Source organism: Pantherophis guttatus, chromosome 8, assembly GCF_059756535.1.
Source record: "Pantherophis guttatus breed Tessera chromosome 8, ASM5975653v1, whole genome shotgun sequence".
NCBI lineage: Eukaryota > Metazoa > Chordata > Lepidosauria > Squamata > Colubridae > Pantherophis > Pantherophis guttatus.
Window position 1 is genome coordinate 80,603,747 of NC_142070.1, and position 17,231 is coordinate 80,620,977.

General features: G+C 44.4%; 1 protein-coding gene across 6 annotated transcripts in view; it reads left to right on the plus strand.

Moving 5' to 3' along the window:
- Positions 1-15,190, plus strand: part of GUF1 (GTP binding elongation factor GUF1) — a 28,822-nt gene extending 13,632 nt beyond the window's left edge. For all 6 annotated transcript variants that reach the window (XM_087875495.1, XM_087875492.1, XM_060688783.2 and 3 more), the window contains 10 exons: positions 628-831; positions 1,702-1,841; positions 4,440-4,563; positions 6,801-6,933; positions 8,257-8,400; positions 9,837-9,970; positions 10,884-10,985; positions 12,330-12,449; positions 13,560-13,596; positions 14,708-15,190. In XM_087875495.1, coding sequence (XP_087731621.1) covers positions 628-831; positions 1,702-1,841; positions 4,440-4,563; positions 6,801-6,933; positions 8,257-8,400; positions 9,837-9,970; positions 10,884-10,985; positions 12,330-12,449; positions 13,560-13,596; positions 14,708-14,845 — 1,276 coding nt within the window. In that variant the 3' untranslated portion in view covers positions 14,846-15,190. The remainder of the gene's footprint in view (positions 1-627; positions 832-1,701; positions 1,842-4,439; positions 4,564-6,800; positions 6,934-8,256; positions 8,401-9,836; positions 9,971-10,883; positions 10,986-12,329; positions 12,450-13,559; positions 13,597-14,707) is intronic.
- The last annotated feature ends 2,041 nt before the right edge of the window (positions 15,191-17,231 follow it).

A 17,231-nucleotide genomic window follows, 5' to 3' on the forward strand; every position in this document is an offset into this window, starting at 1 on the left:
CGCGGTCATAGAGAGGGACTCCTCCAGATGCTGTCAGCCAAACAATGTCGACTGGCGGCCCCCAGGGGGAGAGCCTTCTCTGTGGGGGCACCCACTATCTGGAACGAGCTCCCCCCGGAGATATGGAGGATCCCGGATCTGCGCACCTTCCGCCGCGCTCTCAAGACCTTTTTATTCCACCAGGCGGGCTTGGCCTAATCTTTTCCCTCTTTTTAATATGTAAATTTTAATCTGCTTTTAAATTATTGGGGTGTTTTAATTTGTCTGGGCCAAAATGGTTTAATTCAATTTTATCTGGTTTTTAAATTTTTTGTATCTATGTATTTTATTGTTTGGCTGTTCACCCCCCTGAATCCTTCGGGAGTAGGGCGGTATATAAATCAAATAAACTAAACTAAAACTAAACTAAACTAATTGCAGGCAGCTAAGTGCTGCTTAACAGCACTTTAGTCTGCTGTGCCACCAAGGCTCTTGGCTACCTGTATACGTTGTTGTTTTTAAATGCTGTTGTAATCGGATCTTTCCTTTGGGGGCGGGAGGAGGGGGAAACCCTCGATTCCGAGCGATAATTTTCTACAGGTTTTTTTTTTTTTTTTTTTTTTACGTCTGTCGGTCTTTGTGGAACAGGCCAGTGGTTAATCTCCATGAGCCTTTGAGAGCCTTGGTGTTCGATTCCACCTTTGACACTTACCGAGGGGTGATCGCCAACATCGCGCTGTTCGGTGGAGAAATCCACAAAGGCGACAAGATCACTACGGCTCACACTAAGAAGATTTACGAAGTGAATGAAGTAGGAATTCTGACACCCGACCAGCGACCGACCGATAAACTGTAAGTTTTGGAAAGCCAAAAAAAGAGGGAAGTGTTGTGGCCCGTAGTAGCTGATTCCGACAGCGAGGAGGCTGGTGTGGTGCTGCGCCAGCAGCCTGTGCAGCCGGCGCTCGAGTCGGACAATGAGGAGGCTGGAGAAGATGTGGTGCCAGAGGCCGGGATTCAGCCAGGGCCTTCAGAACCTCCAGAAGCTCCCATAAGTGAAGAGGAAGAAGAGGAGGAGCCTCTTCTCGATGCATGGGCGCGCAGAGCTGCCAAAAGGCAGGAGTGGCTCCTCAGGAGGAGGTCTCCTCGAGAGTAAGGCTTGGGGCTGATTGGCCACTCCCTTAGCCTATTTAAGGAGGAATGCCGACTGAAGCAATTTGCAGGGAACAACTTGGTTCACATACCTTTGTGTCTTATCTTGCTTATCTTATCAGCTTCCTGCAAATTGCTTCTGGGCATTCTGCCAACCATAGTAAGCTTTCATTTATTATTCTTTGAATTCTTGGCGGCTCTTAATGCAATTAATTAACAGCCGTTGTTGTAAAAGACTGGTTTATTCAGTAAACTAAGATTTGAACGGACTTTGTGTGTGCTGCTGGGGTCTGTAGGTGGGGCAGAACAGGAAGGGAGGGAGAGAGAGAAGGAGGGAGGGAGGGAGAGAGAATGAGAATGAATATTATGGAAGTATATCTTGTAAATGTTTATAAACTTCTTTTTTTTTTAATAAAGTTTTTTTTTTTATTTTTTAAGACAAGCAAACATTTAGTACATCATTCATTTCTTCCATATGACATTTCGGTGTTATTTTCAAAGATTTCTTCTTTTCTCTATCTCTTCCATCTTCAATTTCACTAAGTCTTCATGTAATGTAAAACTTTCATTTAGATACGCCGGCCAAGTGGGGTATATGATTGCTGGAATGAGAGAGATTATGGATGCCCAAATAGGAGATACGATCTACTTGCATAATCAACCGGTGGAACCGTTTCCTGGGTTTAAATCCGCAAAACCCATGGTCTTTGCAGGTGAGGGGGGTACCGGTCAAAGGATTTGGGGCGGAGGGAGTGTTTTAAGTCAGTGCTGACTCCTAGTGGCTGCCTGGACTAGTTCTGGCAGTTTTCTTGGCACACATTTTTAGCAGTGGTTTAGAAAAGAGGGAGGGAGATGGAGGGAGGGAGATGGAGGGAGGGAGGAAGAGAGAGAGCGAGAGAGAGACTGGCCCAATGTCACCCAAGGCAGTAGAAGAATTCTTAGCCTCCAGGTTTCTGTTACCCACCTTCTCCTCCCAGGAAAGATCCAGTGGCCAATGTTTTACAGCTCTTTATCACATCTGTATCTGTGTTTGTGTGTATTTGTTCATGTGTGTTTGTGTGTGTGCGTGAAAGAGAGGGAGAGGGAGAGAGAGAGAGAGATGGAGTGTTTAAATTTCAATTAACATTTCAAAATGTTAATATTGTACACTGTCCAGAGTCCCTTTCTCTGCCAGGACATGAGCAGTTCTTAAATAAGATAGATAGATAAATAGATAGATAGATAGATAGATAGATAGATAGATAGATAGATAGATGAATGGGGAGAGGCATAGATGTAGATGGATAGGGATAGATGAGAGAGAGAGAGAGAGAGAGAGAGAGAGAGAGAGAGAGAGAGAGAGATGAGAAAGAGGGATGGATAGAGAAGAGATGGAGAGAGGCGTAGATGAATAAAGATAGATGGATAGAGATAGATTAGCTGTAGAGAGATAGAGAGATGGTAGGTAGGTAGGTAGGTAGGTAGGTAGGTAGGTAGGTAGGTAGGTAGAGATAGATAGATAGATAGATAGATAGATAGATAGATAGATAGATAGATAGATAGATAGATAGATAGATAGATATGAGAGAGAGATATGAGAGAGATATGAGAAAGAGGGATGGATAGAGAGAGAAGAGATGGAGAGAGGCGTAGATGAATAGATGTAGATGGCTAGAGATAGATGGATAGTGATAGATTAGCTATAGAGAGATAGAGAGCTAGAGAGATGGTAGGTAGGCAGGCTGGTAGAGAGAATAGAATAGAGAGCTAGAGAGATGATAGGTAGGTTGATAGAGAGAGAGAGAGAGATGATAGGTAGATAGATGATAGATAGATAGATAGATAGATAGATAGATAGATAGATAGATAGATAGATAGATATGAAGGGAAGGAGAGAGGGAGAAATAGATGAATAGAGAGAGATGGATGGATGGACGGATGGACGACAGATCTCCTGGTAAACTCATTTTTTAAAAAATTATTTGAATTTCTTCTGCCACTGGAGAAATGGCCAAAATGCCTCTTCCAGGAATTTCCCATTCAACTGCAATCTCTATGCAGCAGAAATATCTTGACGGGACCTTCACCGGGAGGTCATTGACGTGGCCCCCTAAATGTGCTTGAAAACACGTACCTGCGTGCAGGTTTGCTTACAGGTGTTGGGAGCGGAACCTGGGAACAAGTCCGCCCCTTAGGCATGAATTCCAGTCGGATGACTTTGGGCCAGTCCCTATCACCCTAGGACGGGTGTCTGCAACCTGCAGCTCCAGAGCCGCATGTGGCTCTTTCGTCCCCCTGTCCGCTGAACACACCCCTGGCTGGCCCCGCCCCTCATCCGCCCCTCCCAGTCACTAAGGTAACACAAGGAGGCACATAACCTCGGTAAGCGTGGCTGGGGGGGGGAGGTCATGTGACTGGGTGGGAGTGAGTGATGTCGAGTTGGCCATGCCCAACCATGTTTTGTGGCTCCCGGTGATTTCTTTTCTGTGGGAAACGGGTTTGTTAAGGATATTGTTGTTGTGTTACCAACCAGCAGAGTGTAGAGCACAGAGAAACGTTGCCGAGAGCAATGAATAAGAGATGTGCAAACTGGTTTATCAAAAGTTTACTTTATAGTGGAAAAAACAATCTCATAGTCTTTTAAATCAAGCCCAGTCTTTGCCAGTTAAATCAGTCCAGCGATACAAAAACTCTTCTTACCGTACAAACAGTAGTCGGTTAGAATAACAAACTCACTCTGGTTCACCAACCACGATGATAGCAGATCCATCCAACCGATGACAGCACAATGGATAGCAACTCCACACACAATGGTAGCATATCATTAACTGAATACGTTACAGTATCTTTCTTAAATACGTTTACAACTAGTGATTATCTAATTACAGCATGACTCAGCATTACAATGAATCAGCAGGAAAACTTTAAAGTCACACAATACATATTCATATTAAAGTCACAGAACACAGATATTGGCTGGACAACTCGTTAGGCTCAAACCATATCCTAACAGGGTCCAAATGGCTCTTTGAGTGTTTAAGGTTGCAGACCCCTGTCCTAGGAAGAAGAAGAAGGAGGGGGAGGAGGAGGAGGAGACCGTGGCCCACCATTCCAGAAAGTCTACCAGTATTAAATGGATGGAATGACAATGTAGGATCACCTAAAGCAGAGGTGATCCAATCTTCGTCGCGTGAAGACCTCTGGAGGATCTTCAGCTCCCAGAATTCCCCAGCCAGCCATGGCTTGATGTCCAGAGGTCTTCCAAGTTGGTTGGACATTCGAGATCTTCAGGACATTTTTTCTGGCTAAAAAGCCACCTTCTGTCTCGACAGGAGTGTTTCCGACGGACCAGTCCGAATATTCTAACTTGAAAGGAGCTTTGGAGAAACTGACCCTCAATGACTCCAGCGTAACCATTCAACGTGATAACAGCCTGGCTTTGGGAGCTGGGTGGAGGTGAGTTAACCCCTGCATCCGTTGCTAAGTGATCCACTCGCTTAGCGACCGTTCAGAGTTACAAACGGCGCTGAAAAGCGTGATGTAGGGCCGTCGTTCACACTTAATGGCCGTTAAAAGCCTCTCCGTGGTCACCCGGTCGAAATTCAGGCAAGCGACTCGTACTTATGACGGTGGCATGACCCGACGACATGGGATCTCTTTTTACGACCTTCTGACACACAGTGTTTTTGGGGGGAAGCCAGATTCGCTTCACAACCCGTAGCGACAGACATGATTCGCTTAACAACGATGGCAAGGAAGGTCGTAAAACGGGTCAAAAGTCATTGAACAAATGTCTCACTTAGCAACAGAAATTTCAGGCTCCATTACGGTCATAGGTCGAGGACTACCTGTAACATAAGTTACCATATATTTCATCCTGAAAACTGTCTTAATGGATTTTTCTCTCTGAGATAAGGAACCCGATTACGTTTAAGTCAGTTAAATTTTAAGTAACGGTAGTCCTCAACTTACAACAGTTCATTTAGTGACCGTTTGAAGTTACAATGGCACTGTAAAAAAACCTGACTTGCGGCTGTTTTTCACCTTTACGACCGTCGCAGCCTCCCCATGGTCAGGTGATCAAAATTCAAACACTTGGCCACTGACTCACGTTTACGACCGTTGTCCCGGGGTCACCTGATTCATTTTTGTAACCTTCTGGCAATGGGGGAAGCCAGATTCACTTAACGACCAGGTTACTCGCTTAACAATTGCTTTGACTCACTTAACAACTGTGGCAAGAAAAATCGTAAAACGAGACAGAATTCACCGGACAAATTTTTCACTTAGCAACATAAATTTCGGACTCAATTGTGGTCACAAGTCAAGGACTGCCTGTCACTAGATTTTTGTCTGCCAGCAACTAAGATTTGCAAATAGGTAATATAAGGGGTCCTGGCCATAGCTCTACTAATTGAGAAAATCTCTTTGTGGTTTTTTAAATCTTTTTTACATCTTTATGTGGCCTTTAGAAATCTCTCTTTAGTATTAATATTGTTTATAGAGCAGGGGTTGGGCTACAAAAAATTTAGCAAGGGGTTCTCTGCCCGGTTGTTGGGTGGGCGTGGCCATAGTGGGTGTGGCCTAGTCAGCCTCCTGCACCATGGCCGGGGGGGGCATTTTCGTCCTCCCCGGGCTCCGGAGGCTTTTCTTGAGCCTCCGGGAGGGCGAAAATGGCCTCCCCAGGCTCCGGAGGCCTATACAGTATATAAATGTATATATACTGTATATGTTTCCGGCCTTCCTGATTTTCTGGTAGGACTGTTTTTCACCCTCCTCGAGCCTCCGCGTGCACCCTGCTCTTACCTGCATCCGAAATGCGTGGAGACTCCTGGGAGGGGAGGGGAGGGGAGGGGTGGGCGGGGCCAGCCAGGAGTGGGACTTGCAGGTTCTCCGAACTGGACAGAATCTTAGCTGAAACCCCCAGCTGTTATAGAGGTATACCGTATTTTTCGGAGTATAAGACGCACCTATCTTTTTTGGTGAGGAAAAGAAGAAAAAGAAAACTGCCTCTGCGCAATTTCGCCTCATTGCAGCAAACAGCCCTGCTTTTACTTTCATTTTCGTTTTCAGCATAGCTTGATTAGCACCAGGAGAAAAAAAAAATCTGCTCCCAGCAATTTACCTCTTTGCAGCAAGCAGCAAAGCCCTGCACTAAACAGCTGAGAGCAAATCAGCTGAGAGTCGGGAGGCCAATCCAATCAACTTGTGCTAATTAGGCTGTGCTGAAGCTGAAAGGAGCTGTTTTTTCTTGCTGTTTGCTTGCAAGGAGGTAAATTGCTGGGAGGCAGAGGCCAAAGGGTGGGGGCCAAAGGGGGGGCAGGGCAACATTCGGTGTATAAGATGCACCTAAATTTTCACCCCCTTTTAGGGGGGAAAATGGTGAGTCTTATACTCTGAAAAATACGGTAAGTGTTTTCATGTAGTATTGTACTAGCATTCCTAATTATTACTCATCATTTATAGTTTATAATTTTCGGTGGAATTATTGAAATGAAGTGTAATTTTCCCTGTTTGTATTTTATAACTGGTGTAACGGCTAAAATCCGTTAACGGTGTAACGGCTAAAATTAGTGAAATGTAAAATTTGGAACACGTTTTCTTTCATTTGGCTTGGAAATCGAAGAATGTTCAGTTTAGCAAATTGCAGGTTGGTACCCTTAAAAATGTCAATTGAAATGTTGAATTTACAGGTTGGGGTTCCTTGGCCTTTTACATATGGAAGTTTTTAATCAGCGCTTGGAACAAGAACACAACGCCTCCGTCATTTTGACAGCGCCCACCGTTCCGTACAAGGCCATCCTTTCTTCCCCAAAATTGATAAAGGTGATGATTTTTTTTTTAAAAAAAGTCTCAAATTATCAGTCCTTGAGGAGTAGATTGAGTGTAATTCTTAAGTTTCCATAATTTAGTTTAATTCTCCAGGACTTCCGTCATGAAGCTCGCAAATAAGACATTTTCCTCTTGAGCAGTGATGGCTAACCTTTTTGCCGTCGCGTGCCTAAACTGTGGGGAGCACGGGGGTCGTGCGCACGTGTGCCCACACCCATAATTCAATGTGCCATGCCCCCCATGCATGCACACGCGACTCCCGCTTTTGGCACGCGATGGCATGGTGGGCCCAGTAGGCCCGTATTTCGTCCTCCCTGGGCTCCAGAAGCTTTCTGTTTTGGCCCGTCAGTGGCCTGTGCAGTTAGTAGCTGATTCCGACAGTGAGGAGGCTGGTGTGGTGCTGCGCAAGCAGCCTGTGCAGCTGGCGCTTGAGTCAGACAATGAGGAGGCTGGAGAAGATGTGGTGCCAGAGGCGGAGATTCAAAAGCTCCCTTAAGTGAAGAGGAAGAAGAGGAGGAGCCTCTTCTCGATGCACGAGTGCGCAGAGCTGTTAAAAGGCAGGAGTGGCTCTTCAGGAGGAGGTCTCCTCGAGAGTAAGGCTTGGGGCTAATTGGCCACTCCCTTAGCCTATTTAAGGAAGGATGAATGGAGCTGAGTTTTACTGGCCGGATGCCCTTCCTGTCACCAGTGCGGAGTTTTGTTCGGCAGATATATTCTCATTGTGTGAGAGAAATATCTGCCTCTACCTAGGATCAATCTCACAGCCTCCTGATTGCGAGGCGAGAGTTCTGCCTCTGTGCTGCCACCGCACCACTCTAGGTTTTCCTACTTCATTTGCTTAAAAATTATATGTTCTCTGTTTCCACTTCAGGTTATATGGGTGGCTCACAATTATTTGGACAGGTAGGCCTCGACTTAGTTCATTTAGTGACCATTCGAAGTTACTCCACTGAAAAAAGTTTTTCAGAGTTACAATCTTAGCAGTTCATATTTATGATTCGTATTTATGACGGTTGCAGTCTCCCAGGATCGTGTGATCAGAATTTGGACACTTGGCAAACTGGCTCGTATTTATGACGGTTGCGGTATCCTGTCATAACAGGGAAGCGGGGAAGCCAGATTCACTGAACAACAATCACCTGTGGGGATTCATTTCGGTCTGTCTCGCTTTGCAAACAGAATATTTTGGGCTCCGGTTTGGTCGTAAGCCGAGGACTACCCTTGTATATGTTTTTTTAAAAAAACAAATCATTTAAAGATTTTTTCTTTTAGCTTTAAAAATACCCTCTTTTCCTCTTCTTTTTTCCTGTTTTGCAGGAACATAAAAAAGAGGAAATCACGATTGTGAATCCCGCAGAGTTTCCGGATCATTCCGTGGTGAAAGAATACTTGGAGCCGATAGTTTTAGGGACTATTGTGACCCCTAAAGAATACATTGGAGAAATATTCGCTCTTTGCCAGGTTGGTGCGTGAGGTGGAGAGCGTTGTGGCATGGAGGGTGTAATCTCTGACACGCTCCGCGGTTGATTAATAAATCGTTATCGAGCTGAGGGGCATGAGGGATTCCAATTGTGTGCAGCCATTTGTCTGGCTTTGTGGTAGAAACTCCTGAATTTTAAATCAGGGGCGCTCAACCAGCGACGCATGTCGTCATCGGCCCAGCGCAGGCTGGTTAAAAATTGAAGCCTTTTAAAACTTATTGTCAATGATCGTAATGGCCTCCCTTCAATCATGTCAATGCTTTGCGGAGAATATATGGGGGGTGGGCAGTCTTTCAGAAGTGGGCGTCACATAATGTAACAACTGATTCGGCCAGCACCAAAAATGTATGTGCATGCCATCCTCACATGCGCGCAGCTTCAAAAACATGGCGATATAGGACAGGATAGCGCCGGGGCAGGTTTGTGGGCCCACCCGCTGGTTGCAACTACCGATTCGCCCCGAACCGGCAGCAACCTATCACTGGGGTCTTTGTTTCTAGAAGGACGAGACCAGGGACTTGGATAAGACGGTGCGGTTTGACAATAGCACTTAGACGTAATAAAATAGCAATAGTACTTAGATGTAATATATACCTGAAGAAATGTCTTTAAGGAAAAAGACAGAAAGTCCAGTCAGAAGTTGAGAAGCTAAACGACTTTGAGGAAAAACAAAAAGTCCAGTCAGAACTAAAGAAGCTTCTTGGATGAGAAGCGAAACGTCTTCAAGGAAAAAGACAGAAAGTCCAGTCAGAAGTGAAGAAGCTTCAAGGATGAGAAGCGAAACATTTTTGAGGAAAAACAAAGAAAGTCCAGTCAGAACTGAGGAAGCTTCTTGGATGAGAAGCGAAACATCTTCAAGGAAAAAGACAGAAAGTCCAGTCAGAGCCGAAGAGGCTTCTTGGTGAAACGTCTTCAAGGAAAATAACAAAGTCCAGTTGTCTTTTGAAAAAAAAACACACACACTTTTGGGACAACCATGACCTGGACGACTGAGAATCTCCGTAGACCAGAAACCTGACTGCATCGCTTGCTACGTTAATGAGTCCTATTTGGAGAAGGGCAGTATAGAAATTTAAACAAATAAAATAAATAAAATAAATTTCCCAGCTGGTTTTTATTTTTTTTATATATAAATTTTATTAATTTTCTGTGGTTCACATTTGTTAGTCCTTAATAAACAGCGTGTTGCCTGGATATTTAATTTGCTTAACAATACAGATTACGTTTTTAATCTCTACCCCTTTTTCCCAACTACTGGCAAAATAAGTTCCATGTTTTGATAATATTCTGTGTCTTCTTTCGGTTTGATTTTTAATGTAAGCCGGCTGGCTTTTTTTATTTATAACATCCATCCAACATTGAGCCAAAGTTTCTCATGTTCGGTGTTCATCTCAGACTGTTGTGTGATTTTGTCAGACACGAAGAGCGGTTCAGAAGGACATGGTGTACATGGATGACCAGAGAGTCATGATGATTTATCTCTTCCCGCTGAACGAAGTCGTGGTGGATTTCTTCGATGTGTTGAAATCCTTGTCCTCTGGTTACGCCAGGTAAGTTAACTTGGTTATATCGTGGTTTGATGAGACGTCCCACGCTTGTATAATTTTGAAGCTGGAAGATCCAAGGCTATTATTATTGATTAAGTTTTTAAGGGACGGCGGTGGCGAAAGACGCGGAGCTTGTTGATCGAAAGGTCGGCAGTTCGGCGGTTCGAATCCCTAGTGCCGCGTAATGGGGTGAGCTCCCGTGACTTGTCCCAGCTTCTGCCAACCTAGCAGTTCAAAAGCAGGTAAAAAATGCAAGTAGAAAAATAGGGACCACCTTTGGTGGGAAGGGAACAGCGTTCCGTGCGCCTTTGGCGTTGAGTCATGCCGGCCACATGACCACGGAGATGTCTTCGGACAGCGCTGGCTCTTCGGCTTTGAAACGGAGATGAGCACCGCCCCCTAGAGTCAGGAACGACTAGCACATATGTGCCAGGGGAACCTTTACCTTTGTTTATTAACTTTTTGAAAACGAGATTTTTACTTGAGGCTCGGCTAATGCAGGATATTCAAGCGCATTGAAGGCCGCGAGGAGTTTCGATACGTGTCCATACCCTCATAGTCCTCGACTTACAACAGTTCACTTAGTGACGGTTCAAAGTTGATAAAAGTGACATATGACCGTTTTTTCACACTTAACGACCGTTGAAGCCCTCTCCATGGTCACCTGATCAAAATTCAGATACTTGGCGAACGACTCGTATTTACGACGGTCCCCGGGGGGGGGAGTTGGTGTCACGCGATCCTCTTTTGTGACCTCCTGTCACGCAGAATCCATGGGGAAACCAGTCACTAAGTGAACAGAGTGGTCACTAAGTGAACTGTTGTAAGTCGAGGACTACCTGTATTCGTCAGAAACTGTACCTTTTCAGAACGCTCGTATATGATGTTAGTTGAACAGACCCTCTTCTGTTTTCAGCTTTGACTATGAAGACGCAGGATACCAGCCTGCAGATCTCGTCAAAATGGATATTTTTTTAAATGGAAAATCTGTGGAAGAGCTGATAACGATTGTACCTAGGTAAGCATGCACATTCATTTTTAAAAATCCAATCAATCAATCAAAATGGACCTTGGAGGACTTCTAGTCCAATCCCGTGCTCAAACTGGAGACCCTGTACCATTGTTCTGCCCCAGCTACGAACCCCAAAGAACGCAGCACACACAAAGTCCGTTCAAACTTTAGTTTACTGAATAAACCAGTCTTTTACAACAACGGCTGTTAATTAATTGCATTAACAGCTGCCAAGAATTCAAAGAATAATACTGAAAGCTTACTGTGGTTGGCAGAATGCCCAGAAGCAATTTGCAGGAAGCTGATAAGCAAGACAAGACAGGAAGGTATGTGAACGGAGTTGTTCCCTGCAAATTGCTTCAGTCGGCGTTCCTCCTTAAATAGGCTAAGGGAGTGGCCAATTAGCCCCAAGCCTTACTCTCGAGGAGACCTCCTCCCGAGGCGCCACTCCTGCCTTTTGGCAGCTCTGCGCTCCCGTGCATTGAGAAGAGGCTCCTCCTCTTCTTCCTCTTCACTTAAGGGAGCTTCTGGAGGTTCTGAAGGCCCTGGCTGAATCCCAGCCTCTGGCACCACATCTTCTCCAGCCTCCTCATTGTCCGACTCGAGTTCCAGCTGCACAGGCTGCTGGCGCAGCACCACACCAGCCTCCTCACTGTTGGAATCAGCTACTAGCTGCACAGGCCGCATACGGGCCACAACAACCGTAGAATCTCCTATACCCGTGATGGCAAACCTATGGCACGCGTGTCTGTGGGCAACAGACTCGTATTTATGACGGTTGCTGTGTCCCAGGGTTGCGGGATCCCCTTTTGCGACCTTCCGATGAGCCAAAAATGGGGAATCCAGATTTGCGTAACAACTGTGGGACGAATTTAACAAATGCAATTTGTAACTCTGGCAAGTCCTAACAACGGAGCAAAAACTTACTTAACAAATTTGTCAAGGTTCCAAGCAATACATCCCCAAACGACGAGGAACTCCGAGGCAGGCACATTCCTCAAATTTCTCACTTTACGACATACATTTGGGGGGTGGGGCTCAGTTGAGGTCGTAAGTCGAGGTCTACCTGCAGTCACTTCCTACAATCTACCCTACGGATATACCCTGGAGGATTGTAGGAAGTAATTGCAGGTTGCCCTCGACTTACTAAATCTGTTAAGTGAGTTAGGGATGAGAGTAGTAAAGTCTGGCAAGATTCTGTCTCTTGGGTGTAAGCAAATCAAAGAACGGAATCCGGGAGGGAATTTTTTTGACATCGTTCTTGGGCTTAGCTTACCCCATTCCTGATGTCCACCATTGATGTCCTCTGGGAAAAGACCCAGGACTGACCCGTTCTTACTTCTTTCTCAGAGAGAAAGCCTACTCTGTTGGTAAATCCATGTGCGAGCGATTAAGAGACCTCATCCCAAGGCAAATGTTTGAAATTGCTATCCAGGCAGGTCTCGGCAACAAAATAATTGCAAGAGAAACGTAAGTCGTTATGCTTAACTTGGTTTTAAAAGATAACTCTACAGCTTTTGTTTTCTTTTCCGTTCTTTTCACAATTTTTTTAAATGTCTACTTACAACAGCTCGCTTAGTGACGACGGCACTGAAAAAAAGAATTTATGACCATTTTTCACACTTACGACCACTGCAGCATCCCCGTGGTCACGTGATTTTTACCCTCGAATGCTTGACAACTGTCTCACACTTATGACGGGGTCATGCGATCCCCTTTTGCGACCTTCTGAAAAGCAAAGTCAAGGGGGGGGAGCCAGATTCGCTTAACAACCGTGTTACTCATTTAACAACTGCAGTGATTCACTTAACAAAAGGCGACATGAAAAGTCATAAAATGGGGCAAAACTCAGTTAACCAATGTCTCACTTAGCATCATGAATTTTGGACTCAATTTTGGTCGTAAGTCGAGGGCTGCCTCTATAAAAAGTGGGTGTTTTAGATTGGGAATTAATTAATTAAATTTGGCCTTTAAAGAAATGGGTCCCTCCAAAAAGTAAGCGGAGTATATAGTTAGTCCTCAACTTACAACACTTCATTTAGTGACTGATTATATTATATATAATACTGTATATCCAATTATATGAACGGCACGGGAGCCTAGAGGTCGAGCTCTCGACTCACAATCAGGAAGCTGCGAGTTCGATCCTAGGTAGTTGCAGATATTTCTCTCTCTGGGCACAATGAATAATTAATTGTCTACTGTGAACTCCATGTAGGCGTCAGGAAGGGCATCCGGACTGTAAACGCTCAGCTCCATTTAGTCGCCCCAATTCCAACTTGATGCAACGGGTTGTTAAAAGAAAAAGAAAAATCCAATTATATTGTATTCCAGTAGCATGAAAAGGGAAACTTTTAAATAAACTAGAAAACAAGAGTAGAGGAAAGATTTAATTTTTAAGTGAAGTAGCTGCTCAGTGCCAAAGAGCATTATCAATTTGATTTGATTTCTTAAGACTTCCCTATTGCAAAAAGATTTAAAAGCACATCATTAGCAGTTATTCGCTGCTTCAGAACTTCAGATTGTGGAATATTTTGTATTATCTTTTTAAAATGCAACTTGGTTTACTTTATTTTCCAGGGTGAAAGCTTTTAGAAAAGATGTTCTGGCAAAATGTGTAAGTATCGTCGTTGTTTTTTCCCCTGTTTTCATGAGACTTAGTATTTCATTTTTTTTTTTTTTCGTAATGTAAATTAGCCACTTTTTTTTTCTAAGTAAGATTTTATCCATTTCATTTAAAAGTTGGAACCTGGGTTAAATTCACCTGGGTTAAATTCACTCCAAAACACCTGGAGTGTTTGATACAATTCTCAGTTTTTAACTTGCTTTTTATGATTTAGGATATGATTTGGGGGGGGGGAGTATCAACATTGACTTCTGGTTGCTATTGTCAATTATTAATCTTGGAATTTATTTTATTTATTTATTTTTATTTCGAATTTGTATACCGCACCTTCTCCCAAGGTACTCAGGGCGGTGTACAGCCAGATAAAAATATACAATACAAACATTAAAAACAATTAAAAGAATATATATTAAGTTGGCCTCAGTTTAAAATGACAAACCAATTAAAAATTTAAAATTTAAAAATATATTAACCAGGAATGAGGTGCTCTCTGAGCTTGGTTGTTTCCTTGTAGACATTTCATTACCCAACTAGGTAACATCATGAGTTTGAAGGGAGTGGGGTGTGTGGAGAGGAGGAGGAGGAAACAATTATGGGGTCCTTGGTGCTCTCCAAGCTTCCTTTGCTTGCAGACTTTTAATTACCCAACTAGGTAACATTATCAGTGTTAGGAGGGAGTGGGGTTTGCAGAGAAGGAGTGGTGGAGGAGTGTGGGGTCCTTGGTACTCTCTGAGCTTGTTTTCTTGAAGACGTTTCATGACCCAAACTAGGTAACATCTTCAGCGCTAGAACAGAGTGGGGTTTCCTTCTTGTGTTCTCTTCTAGCACTGATTTTGTAACCTAGCTGGGTCATGAAACATCTGCAAGAAAACTGCCCAGCTCAGAGAGCACCAAGAACCCCACAATCGTTGTCATCCCCGTTCTCCTCCTCCCCATAAACTCCACTCCTTTCTAGCACTGATGATGTTACTTAGCTGGCTCATCTGCAAGAAAGCCACCGAGCTCAGAGGACTCCCTCATTCCAACCCTGAGTTACAAATATTCTCCTCGATCGGTATTAACCCGGAAACATTCTTTTTTGTTGTTGTTGTTGTTAAAACAGTACGGAGGCGACATTACAAGGAAAATGAAGCTTTTGAAGAGGCAAGCCGAAGGGAAGAAGAAGATGCGGAGAATCGGGAACGTAGAAGTGCCAAAGGACGCTTTTATCAGAGTTCTCAAGAAGCAGCTTGACCGATAGCTTACAGGGGTTGCTTCCAGCTGTTTGCAAAGTCAAGCGGAGGAGAACCGTTTGAGCCAGCCGTTTACAAACCGGGGATTATCCTGAATATGGATCTCATCTGCTCGCGTGCAGATTTGACACCATTCTAATGGTCCCGTTCAATAAAGCAGCAAAACGGATGTCCTAAAAATCTAAAATATAATTAAACATCTGAGAGTATTAGGGCCAATTTTTGATGCCATTTCTCAGAACTGTGCCTTGTGCCTTTGAGGTTCCTATTTGTCTTTTTCCATATTTGATTACATTCCGGGTCTTGACATCCGCAAGCCCTTGGCTACGCTAGATAAATAAATCTGGGTACAAGTACAGTTATCCTCAATTTACGACTACAATCAGCATCTTTTAACGACCCCATAATCCCTTGCATCGGGGTGGAGTCTGGGCAACTGAATGGAGCTGAGTGTTTACTGGCTGGATGCATTTCCTGTTGCCAATGAGGAGTTTTGTTCAGCAGATATATTCTCATTGTGCCCAGAGAGAGAAATATCTGCCTCTACCTAGGATCGAACTCACAGCCTCCTGATTGTGAGGCGAGAGGCTCCACTTCTAGGCCACCGCACCACTCAATTTACGACTACAATGGGAGTCCAAAATTTCTCTTGCAAAGTGTGAGACATTTGTTCAGGGAGTTTTGTCCCATTTTACGACATTTTTCTTGGCACAGGTGTTAAGTGAATCGCCAGAGGCCTTAAGTTAGTAACATAGTTAAGTGAATCCGGCTTTCCCGTTGACTTTTGACGTGACCTCAGGAGGCTGCAACCGTCATAAATATGAGCCAAGTTACCAAGTGTCCCAGTTTTCGTCACATGAACATGGGGAATGCTGCAACGGTCGTAGGTGTGAAAAACGGGTCATAAGTCACTTTTTTCAGCGCTTGTTAAAAGGGTTTTTCAAAGTTTTTTGTAACTTTGAATGGTCACTAAATGAACTCCTGTAAGTTGAGGACTTCGGATCTTTGGTGTGAGCTGGCTTAGCCTTTTTCCAAACTCCTTAAATCTTAATGTGGAATATAAATTGAATGATCCGCTTTATAGAATATAAATACTTCTGATCCATCGGGATGCTGTTTGTATAAATTTAAGAATCCGCAACAACAATATACTAAAACTAGAGTTTGTTTTCCCAGCAGAGGAGAAACACAAAACAGCATTTTTCAAACGTAGCCACATCTTAAAAGTGACTCAAGTAATGTCTGTATTTCTCAATTCTGGGAAATTTCCAAATGTGTCGACTTCAACTCCCAGAATTCCTTGTGCTGCCTGGGGATTTCTGGGCATTGAAGTCCACAAGTCTTAAAAAGTTGCCAAGGTTGAGAAACAACGGTTTAAACAATGGAATTAGTTCAGGGGAGGAGATATGATTACTGTATTTTTCAGAGTATAAGATGCTCCGGACTATAAGACTGTTGTGGCCAGCCAGCGGCCTGGGCGCATCGTGGCTGATCCCGACGACAAGGAGGCTGGTGTGGTGTCGTGCCAGCAGCCTGCGCAGCCGGCGCTCGCGTTGGACAGCGAGGAGGCTGAAGAGGATGTGGTGCCAGAGGCAGAGACTCAGCCAGGGCCTTCAGATTCTCCAGAAGCTCCTTCAAGTGGAGAGAGCGAAGTGGAGGAGCCTCTCCTCAATGCTCGAGCACGCAGGGCTGTCAAAAGGCAGGAGTGGCTACTCAGGAGGAGGAGGTCTCCTCGAGAGTAAGGCTTGGGCTAATTGGCCACTCCCTTAGCTTATTTAAGTCACACAGAGTTAGTAATTGTTGCTGGAAACATTTAATTATTACGCAGAGCATTTTGGAGAGTGAGTTTATCACATCTTGGTTTCTGGGCTGGTTGCCAACCTTTGTTGGACTTTGTTTATTCTTTGTACTTTATAGCAGGCTGATAAGGACATCTGCACTGAAAGCCTGCATTTTGAAAGGGGTCTGTTTGTAATAAACGGAGTTTTTGGAGCTTGGTGTGTGTCACACTCCTTGGGATCCGGAGTTGGGGCAGAACAAAGACGCACCTACCTTTTTTGGGGAGGAAAACAAGGGGGAAAAAATCTGCCTCTGCCTCCCAGCAATTTGCCTCCTTGCAGCAAACAGCCCGTTTCAATTTCAGCTTCAGCACAGCCTGATTTAGCACAAGCAGCTGATTGTCGGTTGGATCGGCCTCCCGAAGATCAGCTGTTTCAGGCTGCAGGGATTGCCATAGGTTATTGCCGCCTCCACACACGCTCTATTTTCCAGCGGATGGACGGGGCTACATTCGGTGTATAAGACATACCAAAATTTTCACCCACTTTTGGGGGGGGGCGGGGAGTGTGTTTTATACTCTGAAAAATACAGTATTTTTAAATTCACACAGATTTC